This window comes from Amphiura filiformis, chromosome 2 (assembly GCF_039555335.1).
Source record: "Amphiura filiformis chromosome 2, Afil_fr2py, whole genome shotgun sequence".
Taxonomy (NCBI): Eukaryota; Metazoa; Echinodermata; class Ophiuroidea; order Amphilepidida; family Amphiuridae; genus Amphiura; species Amphiura filiformis.
In genome coordinates this window covers 74,154,653-74,179,853 of record NC_092629.1, presented here as the reverse complement: position 1 = coordinate 74,179,853, position 25,201 = coordinate 74,154,653, and the positions used below count along the sequence as shown (strand labels likewise).

The 25,201-nt window shown below is 36.4% G+C and overlaps 2 protein-coding genes across 3 annotated transcripts in view; one reads left to right on the top strand and one right to left on the bottom strand.

Annotated features, from left to right (window-relative positions):
* Positions 1-25,201, bottom strand: part of LOC140146610 (kelch-like protein 11) — a 115,687-nt gene that overhangs the window by 35,467 nt on the left and 55,019 nt on the right. The window lies entirely within an intron of this gene.
* Positions 3,207-12,311, top strand: LOC140146603 (uncharacterized). Of its 2 annotated transcripts, XM_072168473.1 has the most exons (5): positions 3,207-5,754; positions 7,010-7,980; positions 8,682-8,751; positions 10,444-10,606; positions 11,627-12,311. In XM_072168473.1, the coding sequence occupies exons 2-5, from the start codon at positions 7,975-7,977 to the stop codon at positions 11,784-11,786; spliced, it is 399 nt and encodes a 132-aa protein (XP_072024574.1). In that variant the 5' UTR covers positions 3,207-5,754; positions 7,010-7,974; the 3' UTR covers positions 11,787-12,311. The 2 variants fall into 2 exon arrangements, 1 of the variants encoding a protein (XP_072024574.1); XR_011858268.1 differs by lacking the exons at positions 8,682-8,751; positions 10,444-10,606; positions 11,627-12,311 and having other exon boundaries at positions 7,010-7,974.

Below are 25,201 nucleotides of genomic sequence, written 5' to 3'. Positions count from 1 at the left end.
GCTGAATACGAAAGTCAGCGTAATAGTACGGCACTATATTTCGGGTTGCTTACACTGAAAACCAACATTGATTGAACGGCACTGACATCGCTCGCATGCATGCATGCTCGGCGTCACTCGCATATTTTTTAATGAGCATCACAGATCACACACGTGGCTTTGAGTGTTCCGATCTTGCATGATCATGACAATGCATGATGAATCCTGTGACGTGCATGCGCGTAATTGAGCAATCAGATTAGGCCAAATAAAAAAATAAACATGTTTCACGTCCCCTCCCGCTTCCTTTTTTGAGGTTTTCTCAAATAGATTTTTATTTTTTGAAATTCAGTTATAACTTTTCAAAAAATATGTCTAGGAAGTTGGGATGCTTTCTATAGCCTTGTTAAGATACAAGAATCATTTTAGGAAGGTTTTGTGATCATTAGAGGGGTGTAACTCTCAGAACAACAAATAAAAAAGGGCCTCCTCCTTTTTCCAGGCATTATTGTATGTACGGATTGTACGCTAAAACAGCTCTAAGTATGGGTATTTACACCAATTTTGCGATAAAAAATAGAAAATAAAAAGCCCCTCTTCCTCCTTTTTTTTCAAAAACCGGACGTGAAACATGTTTTATTTTTACTTAGCCTTAGTTGTATACATAACATAGTCACTATAGCTAAAACTTAAGTAAAATATAAGTTTCTCGATCCTGAGAGCTCAGTTGGCACGCAATGACAATTGCGCCGAGCGTACGACGCTTACCACACACGCATGACACGCTTGGGTTAGCGTGACATTTCCTGTGCGTGCGCAATCGATCGCGCTATTTCATGATTTTGGCATTCCCCCAGAATTACAATATTACGCAGTGCACGCAGTAGTTCATAATCTCAGGATCGATAAACTTACATTTTAGTAGTAAGCTAAAGATACCTAATTTTGAAAGTTTCATGAAAATCGGACATTCCTTTTTCTTAAAAATTGCCATTTTGGGTCAAAATTCAGCGTTTTTGCGCAAATTTTCTTCCTTTCGGTATTTTATTGTTTACATCTATGAAGATACACCGAAGTTTGATCTGCTCGAGAAATTTGAGCTTTTTAGCAGAAGTAGTTTGTCTGCAACGCTCATCAGAACGTTCTTACATTACAGTGTCATTGTGCGTCTGTTTCAATGAATGAATTTTTTTAAACAGGGTGAATTGACATTACATGTATGTTTATAATATGAAAATAATTTTAAAATGGAATGCTTTTAAAGCTAAAGGTGGACAAGCACACTTCATTTGCTCATGTTAAATACTCGCACAATGTTCCAGTATGATGGTATCCCGCATTGAATTCCGAGCTCGGATATATTTTCCAACCATAATTAACCAATCTTACCGGTTAATTAACGTTAATTAACCGGTTAATTAACCACCGTTTATAATTAACCGGTTAATTAAGAACACGTCATAACATGTGTGTATGTCTTTTATGGCTAAATTTTTGAGCACGAAGGGCCATTTTACAAAATTTTCGCAAATGTTTCATGAAATGTGGCTTTCATTACTTGATAGTATCAATTATTATTCAAATGCAAATTTTCTAAAAATCATGCAGGTTGGTTTTTTTTTTTTTTTTCCAAATTTTCTAAATTTAATTAAAAGCGCCCTCGCACCCAAATTTTGACCTAAAATGTCAATTTTTAAGAACTGCAGTGTCCGAATTGCATGCAACTTTCATAAATTAATTTATTGACCTCATTTTAATATGATTACATACAAATTTGTTAGTGAAAATCATTAAAACAGTCCAAAATTGCCCAAAATATAGATTTTCAGGTTTAGTTGGCAGCCATCTTGGATTGCTCACGCTTATCATCTGGGCAGCCTGGTTTTCGGACTTTTTTCATTTTTTTCCCTCAAAATGGGGTCAGTACACATATTTCTACAAAATTAAGGGGTACCTGGCTGGTTCTGAAGATATGACCTCAAATCAGGGCTTACTCATTTTACTGTTTAAATTTTGTGTACATGAAGATATTATTTTGTAAGTTGAATTGCAGGAAAACTAAGGATCTGTATGAAATTTTAAATGGTCCATAGTAAATAATGTAGTTTTAGAACATTAAAAATGATTTCTTTTGTAAGATTTGCTGAAGTTCCAATGTGTGCAACCCACGCTTTAGAAAGGGTGGGTTTATAAAGTTCTGAAAAAGGGTAAAAGGGTGGGTTAGTAGCTTCCTCTGTTATAAAGGGTGTTCATATAAAAAGGGTGGGTCAAAAGTCGGTTTTGATGGTGGTTGGTTACAATTGCAAGTTTTCCAAAAAGTGTGTGTCTTTAATTTTTTACCATGTTGAGACCCTCCAAAGATTGAAAATGCTCATACACAGAATAGACACTGTTTACATGGACCTACATGTAGGCCTACATTGTAGCCCTCACTAGTTGTCACATCAGTGTATAGCCTACTGGATGATGACACCACCGGAGGCTCCAGTGAGGGACATTATGAAACGTAACTTCACTATTAGGCTCCACTCAAATTATGCGGGACTTGTTATTGATACTAAAATTAGCTGCACAAATATATGACACCAGATTTCTTGTCATATGTTGAATATATGTTCTGCACTTCCTGAAATGGTTTACTCACTACTCAGCACATTAAAATTAAATTTATGCAAGAAGTGAATCTGCGCCATCATATGACTTTAATGCCAAACTTAATCCTTTTTAAAATATAAAATGCAACCATATGTACATACATGTAACTGTGTGTGTTTTTCTTTGCAGACTTCTAAAAAGCACTGTGTAGGACACACCAGCAAAATGTATACATATGGAATTGGAAGGAGCATATCTTTGCTCATTTTGTAGACAACAATTTGTGACATTAAAAGGCTACGTAACTCACTGCCGATTTCACAGAAACGAGTGCAACAATACTTTCCCTTGTCCGTACACTGGATGCATCCGCAGGTGTTTTACATACAAGGGGTTCTTCAGTCACATACAACGTGATCATGATAAACCAACAGGGAGATCGATACTATTGAACAATGCAAGGTGCATTGATGTTAACTTGCAATGTCAAATTACTTTCTGCAAACAAGTCTGTGACAGTGTTGAAGATTTGCGACAGCATTTAAGAGAGCATCTTGATCTTGGAACTGCAGTTTTATGCCCGTACAACAATTGCAAGTAGAAAAAAAAAAAAAAATCTACATTTACCTCCCATCTCTCTAGATACCACAAGCCAAATGCAGCAGATCAACTTCCTGCAGACATAGTTGTTGTTGATGCCAACAATGAGAATGAAGATATTGATTTGGACAATCAAATATATGATGATGGGGAGGAGGAAACAGAACTAGAAGCTTTACAAGAGACAGATAATGCTGAGGAACTATACCGGAAAAACCTTCTTCTGTTCTATCTCAAATTAGAGTCGAAGTTCCTTTTGCCATCATCAACAGTTCAACACATTATAGATGAGTTGAAAGAGATTCACTGTCTTGGTCAGTCATTTGTGCTGAAAAATTGAGATCCCGTTTGAATGAGCTGGAAATTCCAGAAGATGAGAGAAAAGAACTGATAGATGATCTATGGTCATCAGATCAATTAGTTTATCTTAGTGAAGGGCCTCTACGTTCAAACTACATCCGTAAATCAACGTATAAAAAGGACTTTTCGTACGTTGATTCAGTGACTTATGATCTTGGTTTAAACGAGGAAAATAGAGAATGTTCATTTGAGTACATCCCCATCAAAGCATCATTGCTAAGCCTGTTCAAAAACAGTTCGGTACAGGAGGAATATAAAACAACAAAATTTCCTGTTTACCATGGATATTCCATGCACAATGACGGACAGGAACATATATTGCATGACATAACAGATGGGTTAGGGTTTAAAAGCAATCACATTTTCAGTGAAAACCCAGATGCTTTAAAGCTCATTTTGTATCAGGATTCATTTGAAGTGTGTAATCCACTTGGATCGGGAAGGAAGAAGCACAAAGTTCTTGGAGTGTATTTGACATTGGCAAATTTCCGGCCACATTTGCGATCCAATGTTGATCAGTTGCTTCTAGTTCTTCTTTGCAAAGAAGTTGATTTCAAATATTTTGGACAAGACAAAATATTTCAACCCTTAATACGTGACTTGAAGGACTTAGAATTGAATGGTATTAACATTATTAATGATGAGCAACCTGTAAAGGGTGCACTCTGCTTTATAGCTGGAGACAATTTGGGGTCTCATTGCATAGGTGGGTTCGTTGAAAATTTCAGCAGTACTGCTTATTGGTGCAGGTGGTGCTTGCTTGAAAGCGAGACATTCCAAGAAAACCCTTTAGATCTTGGTTTACTTCAGACTGAAGAAAATTACAATTGGGCATTGCAAGAGTTACAGGAAGATGATGATGACCCAAACAATGTGCAAGGAGTCAAATTTGATTCTTGTTTTAATGAACTTGCATATTTTCATGTGTGTAGATCTGGACTTCCCCCATGCCTTGGCCATGACTTGTTTGAGGGCATAGTGAGTTTTGATGTAGCTTTGGTACTGAAACACTTAATCAAGCAAGAGAAGTGGTTTACATACACTCATTTAAATAGGAAGATAGCCCAGTTCAAATATCTTGGTTCTGACAAGAATAACAAACCAAATCAAATTAATCCAAAAGGTGATGGTTTAGGAGGACAGGCACTTCAGAATTGGTGTTTTGTTCGCTTGCTTCCAATAATAATTGGTGACAAGATAAGAGAACCAGAGAATGAATACTGGCAGCAGTTTTTGAGACTACGAGACATTATTGAACTTGTGTGTGCTCCGCAGATAAGTGAAGCTCAAGTAGCAATTTTGAATTTCGCAATTGATGAATATCTGGAGGCTCGTTCAAATCTTTTCCCAGATGTCAGGTTCAAACCAAAGCATCATTTCTTGAAACACTACCCCTTACTTATCATGCAGTATGGTCCTTTAATAAGGACCTGGACCATGAGATTTGAGAGCAAGCATGCATACTTCAAGAATTGTGTAAGGCATTTACAGAACTTCAAAAGCTTATGTAAGACCTTGGCAGAGAGACACCAGTTATTGCAAGCTTACAGGTGTGCGGGAGAGTACTTTGCAGAAGACATTAAAGTGAAACAAGCATTTGCACTGCATGCAGATACTTACACAGATGGTGTCCGCGACTGTCTATTAAGAATTGGGGTTCTCCTGCAGATCAGATTACTTATGAGCTGATATACCGAGGAACAACTTACAAGACAGGGAATTACCTTGTTGTAGGTTTTGATGGCAGTTCACTCAAATTTGGGAAAATTGTGTTCATGCTTATAAGAACAAACTCTGAAGTGTATTTTGTCGTGCAAGTTCACAAATCTGTGTTCAACACCGACTTACATACGTATTCAATTAATTGTAGAGAGGAAAAGTCATATACATGTGTTAAGAGTGAAGATATTTTAGACTATTACCCACTAAGTGCATATGGTAAAAGACAGCATTGCCAGATACCACTGAAACATGCCATTCCTTCTGCATATTTTTAGCGTTCAGATCTAGTCATCAGCCATGGAGACTTCTCTACAATCTGAAATTGAAGCCATTCTTCCAAACATTGACAAGATGAAAGCATCCTTGGTGGCTAACCATTTGTGTCAAGAATCTGGAGTTGAAGACAAGGGCGACCTCAAATACGTCACAGAAGAAGATCTAGACATGTTAAAACCAGTGCAAAAAGGAAACTGCTCCAAGCGTGGAAGCGTAATAATGGTAAGTGGTTAATAATGTAATTTTACCTGATTTAAGTGTGCTGAAAATCGTTTAAGGTGTGTGATGGTGTGCTATTGCACTGGCACACCTTAAGACAAGGGCTAGTTGTGTTTGTATTGGCGTAATAGGCTATCAAAAATAGTGTAGGCTAGTAGGGAATTAGTTTATTTTTATTATTTATTTATTTTAGATATATGTTTTGAACATGTTGAAACATTCATCACGGGCTTGTTAAAAGTAACCAGATGTAGTAAGTACACATCAATATAAAAGGACACATACCATACCATTATTTCGAAGTTGCTTTACTTCCATTTATGAAATTTAAAGCACCGCTTTCAACCGTATGAATTTATAAAAAATTTGTTTTACTAAAGAAAAGTCTAGTGTAGGGCCTAATTTTAGGATAGGTCGGGGTTACGCCAATACAATGTTCAATTAATTGTTTGTGGCCTTGGGTACATTCATTTGTGCTGCACTGCTGACAACGAATCTGAAATAAAACTGAAATTGTAGCATATTGCAATTTAACAAAAACATACGTTCAATTCATAAACATCAACCAGGAATTTAAATTTCAAATTTTGAAGAATGACCCAATGATTGTACTCTTGAGAATACAAATTGATTCAGAGGATAAACATGGATGTTGTATTTTGGTTGCCAAAAACTTATGTGTGATTATGAACATTGAGTATTGGATGTTGGCACTGGGATAAGAAAATACCACAATCATTATGTCGCCATAATTTGGGAATTGAACTATATGAATTAAATTTTTCAAGTTGGCAAATGGGTCATTCCACCGTTGCGGATGTGACACTCGGAGACTTTGAGAGGTTGTTAATTACTTTACTAGCTGTTAACACAGCAACCTTATTACCTTAATCTTAATTTGTTTATCAATGTATCTTGGCATGTTGTTTACACAGTGACAAGACCCCTCAGCTCTGTGACTATCTTCACCTTGAAATATCAAAAAATGTGTGTTGCGGACGTGATGTAAGAAATGTCACGTCCGCAACGCACATTTTTTGATATTTCAAGGATAAGATAGTCACAGAGCTGAGGTGTCTTGTCACTGTGTAAACAACATGCCAAGATACATTGATAAACAAATTAAGATTAAGGTTCCTGTGTTTAAAACAATAAAGTAACAGCCCCTTAAAGTCTCTAAATGTCACTTCCGCAACAAATGGAATGGCAGAAATTATAAAAATGAGAACAGAGCAAAGATTTTCTTTTCCCCCCACAGTTTCACCAAAGGTTGTTGAACAATCTCAGGCTCCAGTAGAAACTCAAGAAAAAATGTCTAAGAGCAGCAGTGGTAGCAGTACATGCACCGCAAGAAGTACAACAGCAGCAGACTCGTTTCGCAAGTATTTAGTTCCATGGAACAAAATGAGTAAGGTTCTCATGCAACAACTCGAGGAAGGTAAAAGGCCATTGCCTTCTCACAGGAGAGATATGGTACGGATTATCATAAAGGATGTAATGACAATATGTCCATCGCCAAAGAAGAGCCAGCTTGGCCACATAGCTGCAAACATTGTGGCGAAATATCCCAATTCTTTTAAGGATTTCATAGGCGATCAAGTCGTTGGCAGTGGTTATGACTCTTTGTTGAAAAACCTCACAGAAAAGGCTCAGAATGCAAATAGAGGCAAGAACTCTAGTAATGCAGCTGCAGAACCGGAAAAGAAGCGACTCAAAACAAATAGAACCGATAGCTATGGATGTGTCAACTACAGTCCAGAAGAACTCCCTTGAAAGAAAGTGAAGAGACCCAAATGCAGAAGAAGGAAGAAATGAAGCTAATTGCTCTTCAAAAGGACAAACTAAGGACTGCCAGCAGAAACTGAAAAACAACATGAAGGACACCTATGTGTCACAGCGCAAAGATATTGTGGAAAAGCAGTTGCCAGTTCCTGAACTGTGTGCTGAGTGGCCATACTTGTTCACTGTTGGTGGAATGTGCCTACATGCTGAATTGCTTGTGGGAATAAACATGAAGACAGAAATTGAAAAGGCGTTCCAACAGAAAGGAAAGCTGATTCTTCAATATTTCCGTGCAAAGAGTGCAAAGAAGAGTGTTCAGACCGTTCTAGCAGATATCGACAAGGCCAAGGGGCTTCAGGAAATGACAAACCTGAATTGCCAGGAATCATTCTGCTACTTCTGGCTCACTTTGGGGAAGATGCTGGTGAACTTTTCATAGTTATGGAGGTAAGTTCCAGCATGATTCTGTAATGCTATCTCTCATCCTGCAGTTTATTCAGTTATCATGCAAGTTAGAGATAGAAGAGTCCTTCTTGAATATTCTTCCATTGTTTCAAATGATTTAGTACAATTCTGCAGATTGTCATTTCCCAATACCGTTAAGTTAAACTGCTTGGTGGGGAAAAATGGTAATCTCGTAATGAGATTTGCTGGAAATTTGACAATTTGGATGGAAATATTATAGACATAAAGTAATATATAAAAAATGGTGGGAAATTTGACTATATTCCTGGGGAAAATACATTTTTTTCAGCCCTGACTAAGTGACTATTGCAGCAGCATGATGGCAGCGTTACTCTTTTATAACTTCTAAGGAAAAAAGAAAATAATGCAAATTTCAATCATAAATCTGCTTCAGCATTCTCTCCTCAGGTTAGACCTACAAAACTAACTGAATGTTGATGTTCTTGGTGCTAGTGTATTTGCTCCGTGTACTTTACAGGTTTAAATAAGGCTTGATTGATTCACAGGTTTAATTATACGAGACTTTCCTTGCAAACTTCCTTAATTTTCCATAATTTGTAAAACCCAATGAAATTTAGTTAACATTCCTGAGAGGTAAAATTTAAAATGACAATGGAATTGCACTACAACAAGAGAATCATATTCAGTCATTAAATTTTAATCGAAATCCAATACTCTTTCAGACTACTGTCACCAAGCAGGATGCTGAAAAGTTGAATACTGAGAGGAAACCACCCATGCTAATAACATGTGGTAAGTTCAACTGAATTCATTAAGTATAAAATAAATATATAATATTGTCCAAGTTCGACTCTAATCTGGTACCATATTTACTTTGCTGATGGGTGCAAGTCATTAGCAGGGACAGGCGATTTGCGCGGAAAAAAATAGCAAATTGCGCGGAACTTTTTTTTTCAGTACAAATCATGTATCCCTAAATTGCGCGGAAAGAAAGTTCCGCGCAAATCGCCTGTCCCTGGTCATTAGTCAGATATCGTGGATCATTAATTGTTCTGAACTGTAATTTTTCTGAAACGTTTTTTGTTCCCAATGGTCATGGTCCAAATTTGTCTTGGACTCGAAAATGTTCAGACTAACAATTTTTCACAGATTTGACTTGTGTTGTACAGTAATTGTACTGCCTGTTAATTGTATTGCCTGTTATCAACTGTTCCTTATTCACACATATTTCCTTGAACTGACAGCAACGTGTTGTAACAAAATAAGCTAATGTATTATTAGACAAATTTGCCATGTATTGATTTTATTAATTTTATAATATATTCAAGATTATATTTCAAGCTATTGAATAAATTTTGTTTCAATACAATCGGTTACCGACAAGCGAAGAAGATATGGCTTATTGTGTTAACTAGTCCCGAAACAGCGTGGACCAGTTTGGTGTGTTTGGCTGGCAAAAGTGACTGATCATGAACAATCTTTGATAACGTTGAACACTTTAAAAACAATATTAGACAAATTTGTCATGCATAGAATTCATTGTTTTTATGATATCGTCAAGATTATATTTTAGGCTTCTGAATAAGCTTTGTTTCAATAAAAATCGGTCAACGACAAGCGAAGATATGGCCAATTGTATAAACTAGTCCCAAAACAGCTTGAGCAAGTTGACTGGCAAAAGTGACTGAATCATGAACAAAATGAACGGTCGTTGCTCTTAAGATGTGTAGCTTCAAAGAACGGAGTATTTAAAGTGAATTGATATAAATATTTAAAAAATTGGAAACAATTCTCACATTATTTATGTAAATATTTTGGAAGAATGAGGCGCAACTCTTGTGGTTTTTTTTCTGAGATTTTTTGATGACAAGCATGAGAGTCCATTTTACGCGGTATACAAACTTGCTATGTGCGGACCCGTGGTGCAAACATGACAATATTGGCCCAACTCTAGCGATTTATTAAATCATTGAATCTGAAGTAAGAGAGACTCCAATTCAAGTTTTTATGTTAGCCAAAATATTACTAATATTACTGCATGTAACATACGTAAATACTCTTACTCGATCTTTTCTGAAATAAAAATGCCATTATGTAATCATAAGGTCATTTGACGAGTGTAAACTTGATTTGAGCGAACATGACAAAAGTGGCCCAGTATGTTTTCTGGACCACTTATTAAATCTGATATAACATTTGAACCCGAACTAGGAAAGGGACCAAGTAAAGTTTTCCTGTTAGCCAAGATTCCTCTTATTAAACTGCATGTAAGATTTACATCACAATTTCTTTTAGTTTTTTATAACAAGAACAAATGCACTTGTATATTTTTTTTGTTACATCTGTAAAATATGCATTGGCATCGTACCTATTCTCAAAGTGGGATAAAGTTGAGTGCGACATTTACAAGAAATTTAAGACGGGTGAGTCCTGTGGGCCACTTTCAGGTTATTAAAGATATCCCAATATTTCCTTTCCTATTAGGGGACATCTTGACTGCAGACCGGTTCATGTTGAACATCGATGGCGAAGTGGTCCACTGGGACTTGTCCAGTTTTCCTGATGCACTTATGATGTTGTTTGCAAGTTATTATGTATTCAGCATTGAATATGGAGAGGCATGTACGACAATGGAGTTTGTTCAAAGGTATTTTTTAAAATAAATTATGATACCATGCAATGATGTAATTCATAACTCTGATGGTCTTTCTAAAAGTTACATAGCATTAGTTGTGACCAATTATAAACTCACATTTGATGGTCCTAATTACCCATGCAGTGCAAACACAATAAATTTGGACGGTGAGACTTAGCACAACATTCATACTCCAGGTGAATTTATACCCAGGACTCAAATGCACTGTCACTTACTTGCATGTTTCAAGTTTTTGAGCTTGCCAATAGATCATGCAATACCAATTATACGCATCACCAAATAGCAAGGCCAGTTTAAAAAAAATCATTCCCCATCATGCTGTGTTTGGGTGTGAATTAAGCTGCGGTTGATTTTTTTGTGCGACCAGGGGTGTGGACAAGCTCTTCTCAGTGTGAGGGGCACCCAATTTTCCTCCTGATTTACCCTTCCGATTTTTGTTCCATGGAGGGAAGTCAGCACTCTGTTATGCTAACAGTTAGGGCAATTTCTCTTCATTTTTGGGGATGGACTAAAACATATTAGGGACAACACCAGATGGAAAGAAGAAAAATCAACTCATTTTTGATGTTTTGAATTTGAGTATGAATTAACTTAAGCTTTCAGACACATCGGTTGTTAAGCTTAAATTTTGTCAAAATTGTGTAAATATAGTGTAATTTTGTTTTTCTCTTCAAATTTGTTGGACAAATCTGTTTTCTGTACATGTAAGGACAGATCAATCTACTGGGTTGTAGCAACTCCAAATTTTAGTGCTAGCTAAAACTTGAATCAATATGCATGTACCTGGCCATGCATGTGACAACAAAAGTATTATGTGTTTTGTTCAACTTTCCTGGAGGAACAAACTTATCAATCAGTCATTTTAGTGGTGGTTGGCAAATTAAGACATGAAATTCACTCGAGTGCCAGTTGCTGCTGACCCTTGCAGCTATAGTCTTTAACTACTTTACTGTGGTAGTGATATTTTATACTTGATTATGTAAGCTATGTTCACTTGTTTAATATTTTCAGGTGTATGGTTGGGATCAATCCGGACAGGGGATGCAAGTCAGCAGCGAAGAAGAAATTTAGATACAGTCTAAACCCAAAGCTGCTCAGCCTCATCAACAGCATCCAAGATTACCAGACAAGTGTTTTTCTTTGTGAGGAAGCTGATGATGGTAAACACTAATAGTGGGATGACAATCGGATCGTGTACAGCTCATGTGGATTTCTTCGGTCCTGTTTTGTCAAACAAATGAATTGATATTGCATCTCTGTTCAGTGCCCTGCTTTCTAATTTCAATTGCCTCTTTGACCCACCACTGGCACTTATACCGATCACTCTCTCTACCTATGATTCTGGCCTCTTCCCAATCAATACAACATGATTATAAATACATTTGTTTAGTCCACAAAGTGATCTGTGTAAGAGTCGACTTGTGCACAGTAGATTGAGATGCCTTTCTGGTGGCTCTGGTGTGAATCATCAACTTAGCAACATAGTCATGTGTTTGACGATCTTCTGCGAAAATATGACCTTCAATATTTTGTTATGTTTGAAAGGTTCCATTTCTAGTGAGTGATTTCTAGAATCAACAATCAGAAATATAATATACATTATATTATGGCCTGCTATACCGCGTAGTTTTATAAAGAAGTTTTCTCCATACTTCAGAGCTGGACAGAGTTTCTCTCTATTCTGCATCAATGTTGCTTGTAAGCATTCATACATGTATTCATATATGTTTGCCTGTACATCTTGACTGCAAACCGGTTCATTTATTAATGGCAAAGTGCACTCTTGTGCACTCTCTTACTGATGCACTGATCACTTGTTTGCAAGCTATTATGTATTCAGCATTGAATATGGAGAGGCATGTACGTCTTTGTAGGATGATGGAGTTTGTTCAAAGCTATTCGTTTTTGTAATTATGTAATTTATTACCTTTTAAAAGTTATATAGTTGTCAAGACCAATTAAAATCTCATCACGTTTGATGGGGTACATCTCATCACAATCATTGTTATGTATGTGATTGTGTACTGCAGCCAGTTACATTCTTTTGTACCAAATTTACACTGGCTCAGTGAGAACTCATGAAATCCAAATTTAGGCCTACCCCAGTGTATTGGAATTGAGGTGAGAGAATACAGATCTCTGTGTTAAACATGTCTTGAAATAAACTCAAATAGGAATTTCATACAGATCATTATGTTTGTACATGTAGATGAATAAAATGTTTAACTAATTAGTCTTGTTATTGTTACAAAGTTATCAATGAAAATTGAAGTTAAAATGTGACCTGTTACAGCAAAAGGTATCATAAGACCTTTGCTATATGTACATGTTACTGCATGCATACCTGCCAAGTGTCACATATTTCCCGGGACATTCCCGTATTTCAACTCCAAAGACCACAAAAAAACGGGACGTCCCGTATTTCAGATATGCCAAAATAGTTTCCCGTATTTTGTACATCATGTAAAATTAGCAATTTTTGTACAAAATTTGTCAACTTTGCCTATAGTTGGCTTCAAAAGAAAATATTAATTTTCACACCGATTTTTCAAAATGTTTGGCTACAAGCCAAACCTCCAGAAAAGACAGAAAAAACCCACCGACCCGACCCTACTTGAAAGGTGTGCCCAGATAATTTTTTTTGTGGCCTTAGCAATATTTAATTAACAAATAAGCACATACCGACAAACCTTTATAATTTCACAGCAAACTTCATTTAGCAAATTAGGCTTTAAGTCCAACGACATTCGCTTCGTCTGAGATACATTAAACTGCGATATTTGCTATGACTAGGAGCGTTCAGAGTTCCAGTGATTTCATCGGGTGACATTGTGCGATGCTAGTATTTTACGCATACATTACATCACACACGGCATTCGCAGGAGCATTTGTGAGAGGTAAGCATCGAGCGACATCTGCCGATTAAATCGCTGGAACTCTGAATGCTCCTTTATTCTCTCAAACGGAGAGAAAATGTTGATTATGATGCTTGAATATTGGTTAAATTGTTAGCATTATATAGTTAAAACAATGTTAACATCAAAATACTCAAGCATTGTAAGTATCGTTCGCTCTCCATTTAAGCGAATAAGTTGGAGCGAATATCGTGCGCTAATGTCTTTGGACGCAAAGCTTTACAAGGATAATTTCTAAAATGAAATTGCAAGCGAAATTATGAAGTGGTTGTACAGTATAGAATCATGAATATGCTTTATTGCGTCTGCCTGGTGGAAGCTAGGTTCAGTAAGCAAACTAAGCAACTAATTACTGTAGATTAGAGTAAACGTTTTGTGCAAAAGGCCATTCACTGAACACTTCACTTTGAGTGTCCCGATTTTTGAGTTTCAAATGTTGGCAGCTATGTGCATGGTTTGGTATACATTAATAAATACCATTCAGGTATAAATAGCTGCCAAAGTCAAGTGGTTTTGGAATGCCAGCTTATTGTTAGAGGCTAGATAATAAGGATTAAACCAAAAGGGGACAAAAACCAGAGTTGTATAAGTTTATTATCCGCTTTCAGTATTGATTATCGATTGGTTTATAATGTTTGTGAATCGGAGTACAGTCTGACTTAAGGTACCTTTTCGCTGTAACGAGCCACAAATGTGTGTTTCTATGATTAAGTTGATCCACCTAAATTCCAATTATTGCATGCCTTGGTAACATTGAGATAACTTTAATTCTATGCATCATTCTTACATCATGTACAGGCAGGTCAGATAATTTCACAATCAAGGTTCCATTATTGTTCTCTGAATGAATATGTGATTATACTGGGATGGTAAAAAAAATAAAGTTAATTCAATTAGGCCCAAAAAAATTGTTTGATTGTCTATAGAAGGAATTATTGAGACAAGGCGGTCAGGTTTTCTTTTCTTTTTTAAATTTTGACTCTGCTAATATTTTTGACAAAGGCCAGATTCAGATTTTCAGACTGCACTGTTCAAAATACCTTGGATCTATTTCAAATTAAAGAAATGCGATACTGCTTGAAACCTGTAGCGAAAGTTTATTTTCAACAAATATTTGCGATTTTTGACAAAGTTCAAATTTTTCAACAGAAAATATTTGGGATTTTAGGCAAAATTATTTACTGAGTTTATTACAAAAGTCGGTTACATTATGGACAATCAAACAACCCTCCCCCTTACAATGAAACTGATACCACATACATGTAATGTATTATAGCGCACTGCATTTTCTTCAGATTAATATTGTTCAAAATTTTAACATTCTTAAGGGGAAACTGCACAAATTACGCATTATTTTGCGTGCTGCTTTCTCAAATTATCAACACTGTTTTGGAAAATGATAAAAGCACCCTGGAGCAAATTGTCTGAGAACACAAAGATGGCAGTAAAAATTTAGTAGGCCAAGCTGTTGATTATTTATAATCAATCATTATTTTGAATGTTTTGATCAATAACGCGAGAACCGTGTAGCCTACTGAAATTTTAATGCCATTTTTAGTTTCTCAGACAATTTGATGAGGATGATGTTATTATTAAGAAAGTGTTAATTTTGTTCTGTAGTGTTCCCTTTAAAGATACCATTCTTAAACACTTGAGAAATTCATTGGTCAAATTCATAAGGAACTTCCAAAGAAATGAAGATACTTGGAGAAATTCCCTGCAAATTCATTGGTTATTAGCCATGTGATATAACACGATATCACATGAGCGACACAAAAGCGTAGCATCAGACACTGCTCGTTGGAACACAAGCATCTCGCAGCGGTAGCGCGCGTCGGCGCATATCGTTTTAACCAATAAGTGCTTTGTGGATTGGCCAATTTCATGCACAGGAATATAACTTGGAAAACAAATTTGATTTGATGTAAAAATCATCATAAAAATTTGACTCTTTGAATTTGTTGATCTGTTTAAGAATGAGAATAAAGGTATTGTTTTTAGACCCATTAGAACTATATTTTTACGTGGAACAACTCGGCCTACGGCCTCGTTGCTTCAAATAATGGTCTCACCTGTGTGATATCACGCCGTAGACACACGGCTGGATGGGTCTAAAAGCAATACCTTTATTCTCTAAATATTGTATGTTGTGTATGAAAAAGTTTATTCTAAAAACTAGACTATAGAAACATACATAATACGTGTATGTAGAAACAAAAGTAGTGAAAATTATTCTTACCCGTTTGACATTTGCAGTTGGTGCTTTCAAATTGCACTGTTAATTTAATATTGAGACCAATTATTGTGCTCTCAACATGAATGTACATGGCTATGATTGCATTCTACTATTTTGGCTACTGGTAAAATAATGCAGATATGCTGAAATTTTGATGCTTCTACTGCACAAGCCCACATGGCAAGTGAACATGAAAAATATCAAATTTCATGTGAAGTGCATTGGCTATGTTTATTGAGCATGTGAAGTATGCATGTACATTGAACTGACCATCGCGTAGCCTAGATACTTGAAAGAAAACAGCTTAAATTTATTTGGTTTTAATTATTTGTATTAATTGCCTTGGACAGACTTCTCCTAGTCCTGTTCACTTCTGGTTCTTCATGGCAGCGGCACTATCCTTTGGAGATATTAGGGTATCCTGCCTCAATGTAGTAGTGTCTCATTTTGCGTGCCCATGCTTAAACGCACACGTCCAAACAAATAACACCTGAAGAGGCAAGATGTGATGCTTATTTCACTTGAAACACATTGAACTTCAAAAGGGACAAGGAAGCGAACATGAGATTAGGTACTATTTTTGATGTGCCACTTTTTCATATTTTTTGAGCGATGTATTTCAAGTCTTGCATCCATATGGTCCACCTAGATATCGCAGCCAATCAGATCTGATATTACACTTACCATGCAAATGTAGTAAGCAAAATATGTACATTATTTTCACCAAATTAGGGCCCCCCCCCCTCTCAAAATAAAAGTTGTGTTGCCCTCAAGTGGAAAAATTTGAATTTTGGGTCGGTAAGAATTTTGGGGTTTTTTTTTAGCACCCAAAATGCCAAGATTGGGTGCATTTGGCACCTTTTGCCACTTTTTTTTCTAAAAAAACCCCACCCAATCTAAATAAATTGGGCGTTTCCCCAATTTTTTTTTTTTTAGAATTTTTGACAAGGGTCGGTCGCAGGGCAACACAACATTTTTTTTTACTTGGCCTTACTAGCCCTCATTGTAACACTCCCAAGATGACTCATTTACCAGTCCATTTAATTTTGTCCCTACTTGGCATTTTCATGAAACCACATAAATGTGTAATTCATTTTGTCAACTCTGGAAAGATTTTGCATTGTACCGTATTCAGTTATTACCTGTGTACATATTGCATTGAATCGAACATTATAGTGTGTATCAGGGCTGTCAACTTTTCGAAATTGCTTGGCGTGAGAGTGGTGTATCAGTATGGTAATAATGTTTATGTTTGCGGAGTACATTATTGTCGCCACGTAGCTTGAGAATCTAACAAGAGGTGGGGGGGGGGATTTTGCACAATGTGTGACATTTGGCTACTTTTAAATGATGATGCGAATATTTTTAACTGATGCAGGACATTTTATGTGTTTGGTGGGAGAACGGGAGAAAGAGTGTTTAGGTGGGAGACTCCCACCAAATGCAGGAGAGTTGACAGCCCTGGTGTATTCTACAATTAATTGCACGATTGTCTGAATCAAATCATATAAAATTGAATTTATTGTATTACCGTTTACTGTGCACATGTATAATTCTGTCATAATACCTGTCCACATTTTTACATTCAACTTAACTGAATTACATTTATTTGAAGTTGTAAACGTCCAGATTCCTTCTGAATGGCTATACAGGTCTCACTCATATGGCGCAGCCTTGCTGGAAGTTACTGACTGATTGTACTTTGCAAGTATTGCATGATCAGTACAGCATAAGCTCCTGTCACATTAGCTGGAGTGTAACTTTAAATTAGTGTGCCCTGAAAGCTACTCTCGACTTGAAACCGCCTACTTGGCCATAGAAGATTCTAGATATTGAAGTGTATAACTGTGTATTGTATTCCACAGCATTGAACTGCTGAATTTAATTACATTTAACATGTATTATACATTGCAATTTGTATTCTGCAACATTTTGAATCAATTGAAATAAATGGTTATTGTCAGTTTACTGATTATAGTGATAAATTATGTTTTGCATTTTTTGTTATTGAAGTGCATAACTTAAACCTGCAGTTTAGGGTAATGATTTCCTGAAACTTTATTATTTTTACAGTATTTATATGTAAAACTTTAACAGTTCAGTATAAATGCATGTAAAATTTACGTCACACTGTAACAAAAATGTTGTAAACTTTTACGATAAAAAGGCTGGCAGCCAATCTGCCAACTAACCCTTGTAATTTACTAGCATTAACGGTAATTTGTCGTTAAAAAATTGACAGCAAACTGTAAATATTTACAGTCAGCGGTAAAAAATAACACGGAAAGCCGTATTTTATTACAGTAAACTGCAATTATTTTTACAGTAACTTGTAAATTTTATGGTAAAAAGCTGTAAGTATTTTTACAGGAAACTGTAAATAATTACAGTCAACTGTAAAAAATAACACGAAAGCTGTATTTTTTACAGTTAACTGCAATTGTTTTAACAGTAACTTGTAAATATTACGGTTGAAAGCTGTCAATATTTTTACGGTATTAGAAATGTGTACCGTAAATTTTACGAGGGTTTGTTGGCAGACTGGCTGCCAGCTTTTTTATCGTAAAATTTACGACTTTTTTTTTACAGTGTGGTTAACTTTTAATCATTAATTCTATATCTGTAGGTCTAGTTATATGTCTATGTTTCAGCGAAGTGTTTATACCATGTTCGAGTAGGCCCCTAGATAACGCCTACATTTCCTGGAGTGAAGACAACTTATGTCCAATTGGGGCAAACGGAACCCATCTGTGGGACAAATGCCCGGGGCAAAACGGAACCCTGTTCCGTTATGCCCCACACCTAGGTTCCGTTTTGCCCCATACCCGATTTTTAGAAATAGGTTGCATGCATAATACATCGTAGCATATAGGCCATGCACTTAATACAGCTCATGGCTAGTACCTTCGTGTTTACAATATACACAATTATTTGGGAATCTGATATTAATGAAGTAAAATTTCAGCGCATTAAACATCTACATATCTTACACCAGACGGGTAGTAATTTTTTGACTCGATCTTGCTCGAATGTCAGTGGATTGTTTCAGATAAAATTTTTGTTGTAAATCCTCGTAGCCATACTTGTGTTCCTGAATATAATTTGCATAGGCGGCATTATTGCCAAGGCCTATTTTTCCAGGTGGTTCCGTTTTGCCCCGGGGGTCCGTTATGCCCCACCTTCCCCTACCAATTTAGTAAAAACAAATCAAATTACATGGAGCGCTGATGAACATTTCAGATGATCTTAAAATGTATTCACTGATTAAATTCACTTTCAGGAGAGAAAGCCATATAAACATCAACATGTCAATCTTCATTCCTCCAACAGGCACTGCAGGATGTTGTTTTATAGTCTGTGTGGTATATATATAAGATGTTCGCACACAAATCGCCTGTCATTTTATTTGTTTTCCTTAGTGTAAATTACTACCAGACGTGGGCGAGCTGGTGGAACGGGACTGAACAGTTTTGGGGATACCACCGTTTAACCCAACACGTCGCTCGGAAAATGTCAACACAGAATTGCACAAACAGCTTACAGGGGTAGGTTTTGGTGTCTTAAAATTGTTTTTTGCCTGTGGTGAGATTATGCAGCTTGCATGTAAGAATTAAATCCTTGTTTTTCTTTATTTCTAAAATGTAATGTTTTGAATAGCACTGTTGTTTCCGATCCAGTTAAAATCCTCAGTTTAGTTGAGTGTATTACCTGTATTGCATAATAGAGGTGATTCTGATTACAAGAAAAATGTTAGGGAATCAGATAGACTAAAGGATAGCATGCTTGTTATTTAGGCTAATACCATCTTGTTCTTCCCAATGTTGTAGCCAGGACTTTCTCAGAGTGGGATGGGAGGGGGAGAGGCAACATACAGACAGTATCCCACAGATACCGCTTTTTACCTTGGTAAGGCAGATTTTAACTAGGGAAGGCAGATTTATGCAATAAAGTTGTTTTTCTTGTCCAGTTCCTGACAAACACCTTCCATGTCAATGGCCCACTCAATGACAGTGTTGCCGATAATTTTTCAGGCCCAATCATGGTGAAATCTGTGAAAGTCACAAATTTTTTCTCCCAAACCATTGGTATCCAAAGACAGGAAACTACATGAAGTTGCAATTGGAACCAATGCAGATACCACTTTTTACCTTGGCAAGGCAGATTTTAACTAGGGAAGGCAGATTTATGCAATAAAGTTGTTTTTCTTGTCCAGTAACACCTTCCATGTCAATGGCCCACTCAATGACAGTGTTGCCGATAATTTTTCAGCCACAATCATGGTGAAATCTGCAAAAAGTCACCGATTTTTTCTCCCAAACCATCGGTATCCAAAGAAAGGAAACTACATAAGTTGCACTTGCATGCAATTGAAATGTTGAAAATCCACCTAAATTTGTTCTTACCCATCATGACCACAGGTTTCTACAGGGCAAGAAAGGTCATAAGTCACAGGAAAATCTTCAGAAGTCATCTAATTGGGTTACTAAATTCTGGGTGTAGCAACCCTGCTCAATGACAAGATTTAATATAGCAAAAACACTTCAATTTTCAATTGTTAATATGATCAAAATCACAATGAATTAAGCCACCATAGCTTTAAATCTATTTACTGACCCTCATACAATGGAACTGTCATTTCTACTTGAAAAGATAATCATTGAGGTGGCCTTGTTATCATATTAACCATCTCTGCTCTGTTGTCAGATGCAGAGATAACAAAACTTCAGATGGAAAAACAAATTTTGCCTTTTCTTGATCACAGACCAATTTAGCACCTTACCATTTCACATTTGGGCCTGATTGTTGGTAAGTACAGATATGCCTAGTTTTGACTGATTGCTTTAGAAGACTACTTCTTACATTTTGTGAGATATTTTAATGAGCAGTTCTATACTATAGTTAAAAGGTCCTCACTGAGAAAGTAGGGATACCCTCTTGACCCACTCCCCATTACATACCCGAAATTGAGCAACATGAGCCTTTTAATTCAGCAAAAGGGGCAAAATGTTTTTGATTTAAGCCTAACTTCCACATTTTTTTTGTATGAAATCTTGCAATTTACAAGGAAAATCACTGTGCATGCATGCATCCCATATGCCATGATGCAATCACCCTAAGTCATATGCACGGTCCAGCGAAACACCGGTGCCTACCGGTACCGGTCGGTGATCTTGACCTTGTGCTTGCACATGGCTGGTCCTGTCCCCGGGGTCCTGTCCAAGCTTCAAATTTAGAGGGTGCACTGCAAAGTTCATCTTCTCTCTTTTTTTCGTTCCATTTACTATAGCCAAAAAGCAGGGACAGTTATAATGTTGCTGTTGGTTTAATTGTCCCTACATGTACTTTGTTTCGCTCTAGTCTGTATGAGCATGTTTCTACTGAGCAAACAATTGAATTTGATTTAATTAGGAGTGATGCGAGGAACATGTGGCAACGGCCCCAGTAGTTCACTACCATTCACCTTCACCTGATCTGTTTCTACTGGAGCTGTTACCGCATATTCGTTACATCACCCGTCATTAACTCGAATTCACCTGCAACCGCTTCAGGCATTGAATTTTGCAATGTGACAGGTGTGCTGTAAATCGCACGCCTGGATAACCCGAGGTGTGCTTTTAGGTGTGCTGCAAATCGCACACCTAAATAAACCAAGGTGTGCTTTTTTCAAAACTGGTGTATGACTATGATTTCATTTTCAGCTAAAACTTAGCAATTGTGACAACATATACATGTACTTTTTTTAAATGGCCATGGTAAAAGCTCTGGGGTAATGAATGGTGTATACTGCATAGATGTCCCTGGACTTTGGACTTATTGCTAGTGTCATTTGTAATTTTTTTTTTTTAATTAGTTTTTTTTTTTGGATTTAGAATGTCCCTAGAATATCCCTGGAACTTTAGAATGTCCCTGGAATTTTTTTTTTTTTAATAAAAAAAAATTACAAAAATATTTAAAAATTATAAATTCTTGTTTAAAATAGGCAAATTTGTAAATTATGTTCACATAATAATCTATGAATGATTTTAAAATGCATTTGTTTTGTATGCTTCTTTACTTCATAAATAGGTTCTAATGTGAACATCAATTTATAAATTTGCCTATTTTGAACATGAATTTATAATTTTTTAAATCTTTTGTAATTTTTTTTCAAGTTTTAAAAAAAAAAATTAAAAATATTTCAGGGACATTTTTAAGTTCCAGGGACATTCTAAATAAAAAATAAAAAAACTTTTTTTTTTTTTTTTTTTTTAGGTGTGCGAAAAATCGCACCCCTCGGCGTATTTTCAGGCGTGCGGCGCGTGCGAATCGCACTCGCACGCCTTAAAACTCAATCCCTGCCGCTTGCTCAGTAGAAACAAGCTGTATGCTTTCATTAATAAGTCCCACTCACCTGTTCATCCGAAACGCAACCAGTTCAGCAGAAACAAGACAGGATATGAAATTAAACAGAAAGAAACACACATTTATTAATATCAATTTCGACTTTAGTATTTAACTCTTCACTTATATTGCAATGCATTTAAAATCAAATCATGCAGGAACTTATTGCCACCATTTATTTTCAGTTATTTTGAAGAAAATCTGAAATTAGGGATATAACAACATATAGAATAACTTGCAGATAATTAATTAAATCTGAGCTACAATTCTCTTGAAGTTGAAATTCAAAAAAATAAAATGCCTGGCAAAATTAGATTTAAATTTTAATAGAGTAACAGGTTGAGCAGGTATTTAATTAGATTGATGTGTGAAAAGAATTAAGAGATAATAAGAGAGATGTCCTTGCTGTCAATTGATGAAAGCCAAAGTAATCACAAGATAGACATCCTAATCAGCAGTAATGGGAGCTATCCATATGATACTAATTAATCTGTATTACTTTAAATTGATTTGAATCCAATCCTGGATTTGAAAGATGTATGAACAGCATTGGATGAAATGTCCTGTCTGTGAAGCCAAAACTATACAAGATAGACATCCTATATGCAGTAATGGGGGCTGTCCATATGATACTAATTAATCTGTATTACTTCAAATTGATTTGAATCCAATCTTGGATTTGAAAGATGTATGAACAGCATTGGATGAAATGTCCTGTCTGTCACTAGTGAAGCCAAAACTATCACAAGATGGACATCCTAATGGGGGCTGTTCACAGGATACCAATTAATATGTATTACTTCAAATTGATCTGAATCACAGACCTGGGTTTGAAGATATGTGAACAGAATTAACAGATATCTGAACAGAATTAACAGATATCTATTATAAAGAGATGTATCCCACCCATCTGTCACTTGGTAACTTGATAAGAGCCAAAACAATCAAGAAGTCCTGTCTGTCACTGGTGAAGCCAAAACTATACAATATGGACATCCTAATGGGGGCTGTTCATAGGATACCAATTAATCTGTATTACTTCAAATTGATCTGAATCACAGACCTGGGTTTGAAGATGTGTGAACAGAATTAACAGATAAAGAGATGTATCCCAGATGGCACTTGGTAAGAGCCAAAACAATCAAGAAGTGACATCCTGATCAGTAGTATAAATGGGGATAGGATAATTTACAGATGTATCTACATGTAGTCCACAATCCACATTAATGTAAGGGTATATGATGTATTGTTGGTCAAAGCAGCAAAAAAAAAGTAGTTCACAGCATCTTGCGAATGGTAGTGAGCTTTAGCAAAAATTGCATTGCTCAATTCATAGCGAGCATGTAGAAGAATTCAAATATCACAGATATACTTTTGTAGGTCCTGTGGTTCTTGAGTTATGTTGTAAAGAGAGCTGAAACAACAACACTTTTGTAAAACGTACATAACTCATTTAAAAAAACAACAAAAAAATTAAGCAAGTTTTCAAAGTATATGATTTGTAGAATGAACTAAATTGCAAAACACCAAAGTGTTATTTTTCAATAATATATTGATATAGATTTTTGGCTGTTTCGACCAACAATACCTTGTATACCCTTAAATTCACAGACATTTGCCGACAAAAATGTGTTTGATCAACTTGCCCATCAAGATTGGGTAGTTGCTACAATCGGTCTGCCACTATTTCAACTTGCCCGGATATCTATCGTGTAATAATTGGTTTCATTCAGAGTGGTTGTATGCGAGCTTTTTACTTCAAACCAAAACTGAGGCCAATGGGAAATATTTGTACCAAATTTGACACCTAGTCCAAACAATGCACTTTTTTAAATTTTGATTTTTGTGCATTTCCAAGTCAATTTTTTTCCCGGCCAATTCACAAATTCCGGAAATTTCTGGAAAAGTTACATCTCTAAATAAGAAACTTATTACCTATGCGAAAAAGGCATGGTTGAACTATGGTTAACCATGGTCAACCATGGTTCAACCATGGGTTTTGACCATGGTCAAACATGCTTTTGAAAAATGGCACCACGGCCAGAGACCATGGTCAACCTTTTGACCATGGTCTATCTAAAGTGACCATGGTCAACCATGGTTAAAACTTAGCATGTTTGACCATGGTTGAACCATTGTCAACCATAGTTCAACAACCAGGGTTTTGACCATGGTCAACCACATTTTTGACCATGGACAACCATGTTTTGACCATGGTCAACCATGTTTTGACCATGGTCAACCATGTTTTGACCATGGTCAACCATGGTCAACCATGTTTTTTTTTTTGGCACCACGGCCAGAGACCATGGTCAACCATGGTCAACCTTTTGCCCATGGTCTATCTAAAGTGACCATGGTCAACCATGGTTAAAACTTAGCATTTCTGGAAAAGTTACATCTCTAAATAAGAAACTTATTACCTATGCGAAAAAGGCATGGTTGAACTATGGTTAACCATGGTCAACCATGGTTCAACCATGGGTTTTGACCATGGTCAAACCATGGTCAACCATGCTTTTGAAAAATGGCACCACGGCCAGAGACCATGGTCTATCTAAAGTGACCATGGTCAACCATGGTTTAAACTTAGCATGTTTGACCATGGTTGAACCATTGTCAACCATAGTTCAACAACCAGGGTTTTGACCATGGTCAACTATGTTTTAGACCATGGTCAACCATGTTTTTGACCATGTTTTTGACCATGGTCAACCATGTTTTTGACCATGGTCAACCATGGTCAACCATGTTTTTGAAAAAATGGCACCACGGCCAGAGACCATGGTCAACCATGGTTAACCTTTTGACCATGGTCTATCTAAAGTGACCATGGTCAACCATGGTTAAAACTTAGCATGTTTGACCATGGTTGAACCATTGTCAACCATAGTTCAACAACCAGGGTTTTGACCATGGTCAACCATGTTTTAGACCATGGTGAACCATGTTTTTGACCATGGTCAACCATGTTTTTGACCATGGTCAACCATGGTCAACCATGGTCTATCTAAAGTGACCATGGTAGAGGGCGGGGCCTGAAGAATGTCAGGG

What these genes read in the sequence shown, in the direction of transcription:
- LOC140146603 (XM_072168473.1), top strand. An exon ending in ACCCATGCTAATAACATGTG is followed by an intron (nt 8,752 to 10,443) that starts GTAAGTTCAACT and finishes CTTTCCTATTAG; the next exon opens with GGGACATCTTGACTGCAGAC. An exon ending in ACAATGGAGTTTGTTCAAAG is followed by an intron (nt 10,607 to 11,626) that starts GTATTTTTTAAA and finishes TAATATTTTCAG; the next exon opens with GTGTATGGTTGGGATCAATC.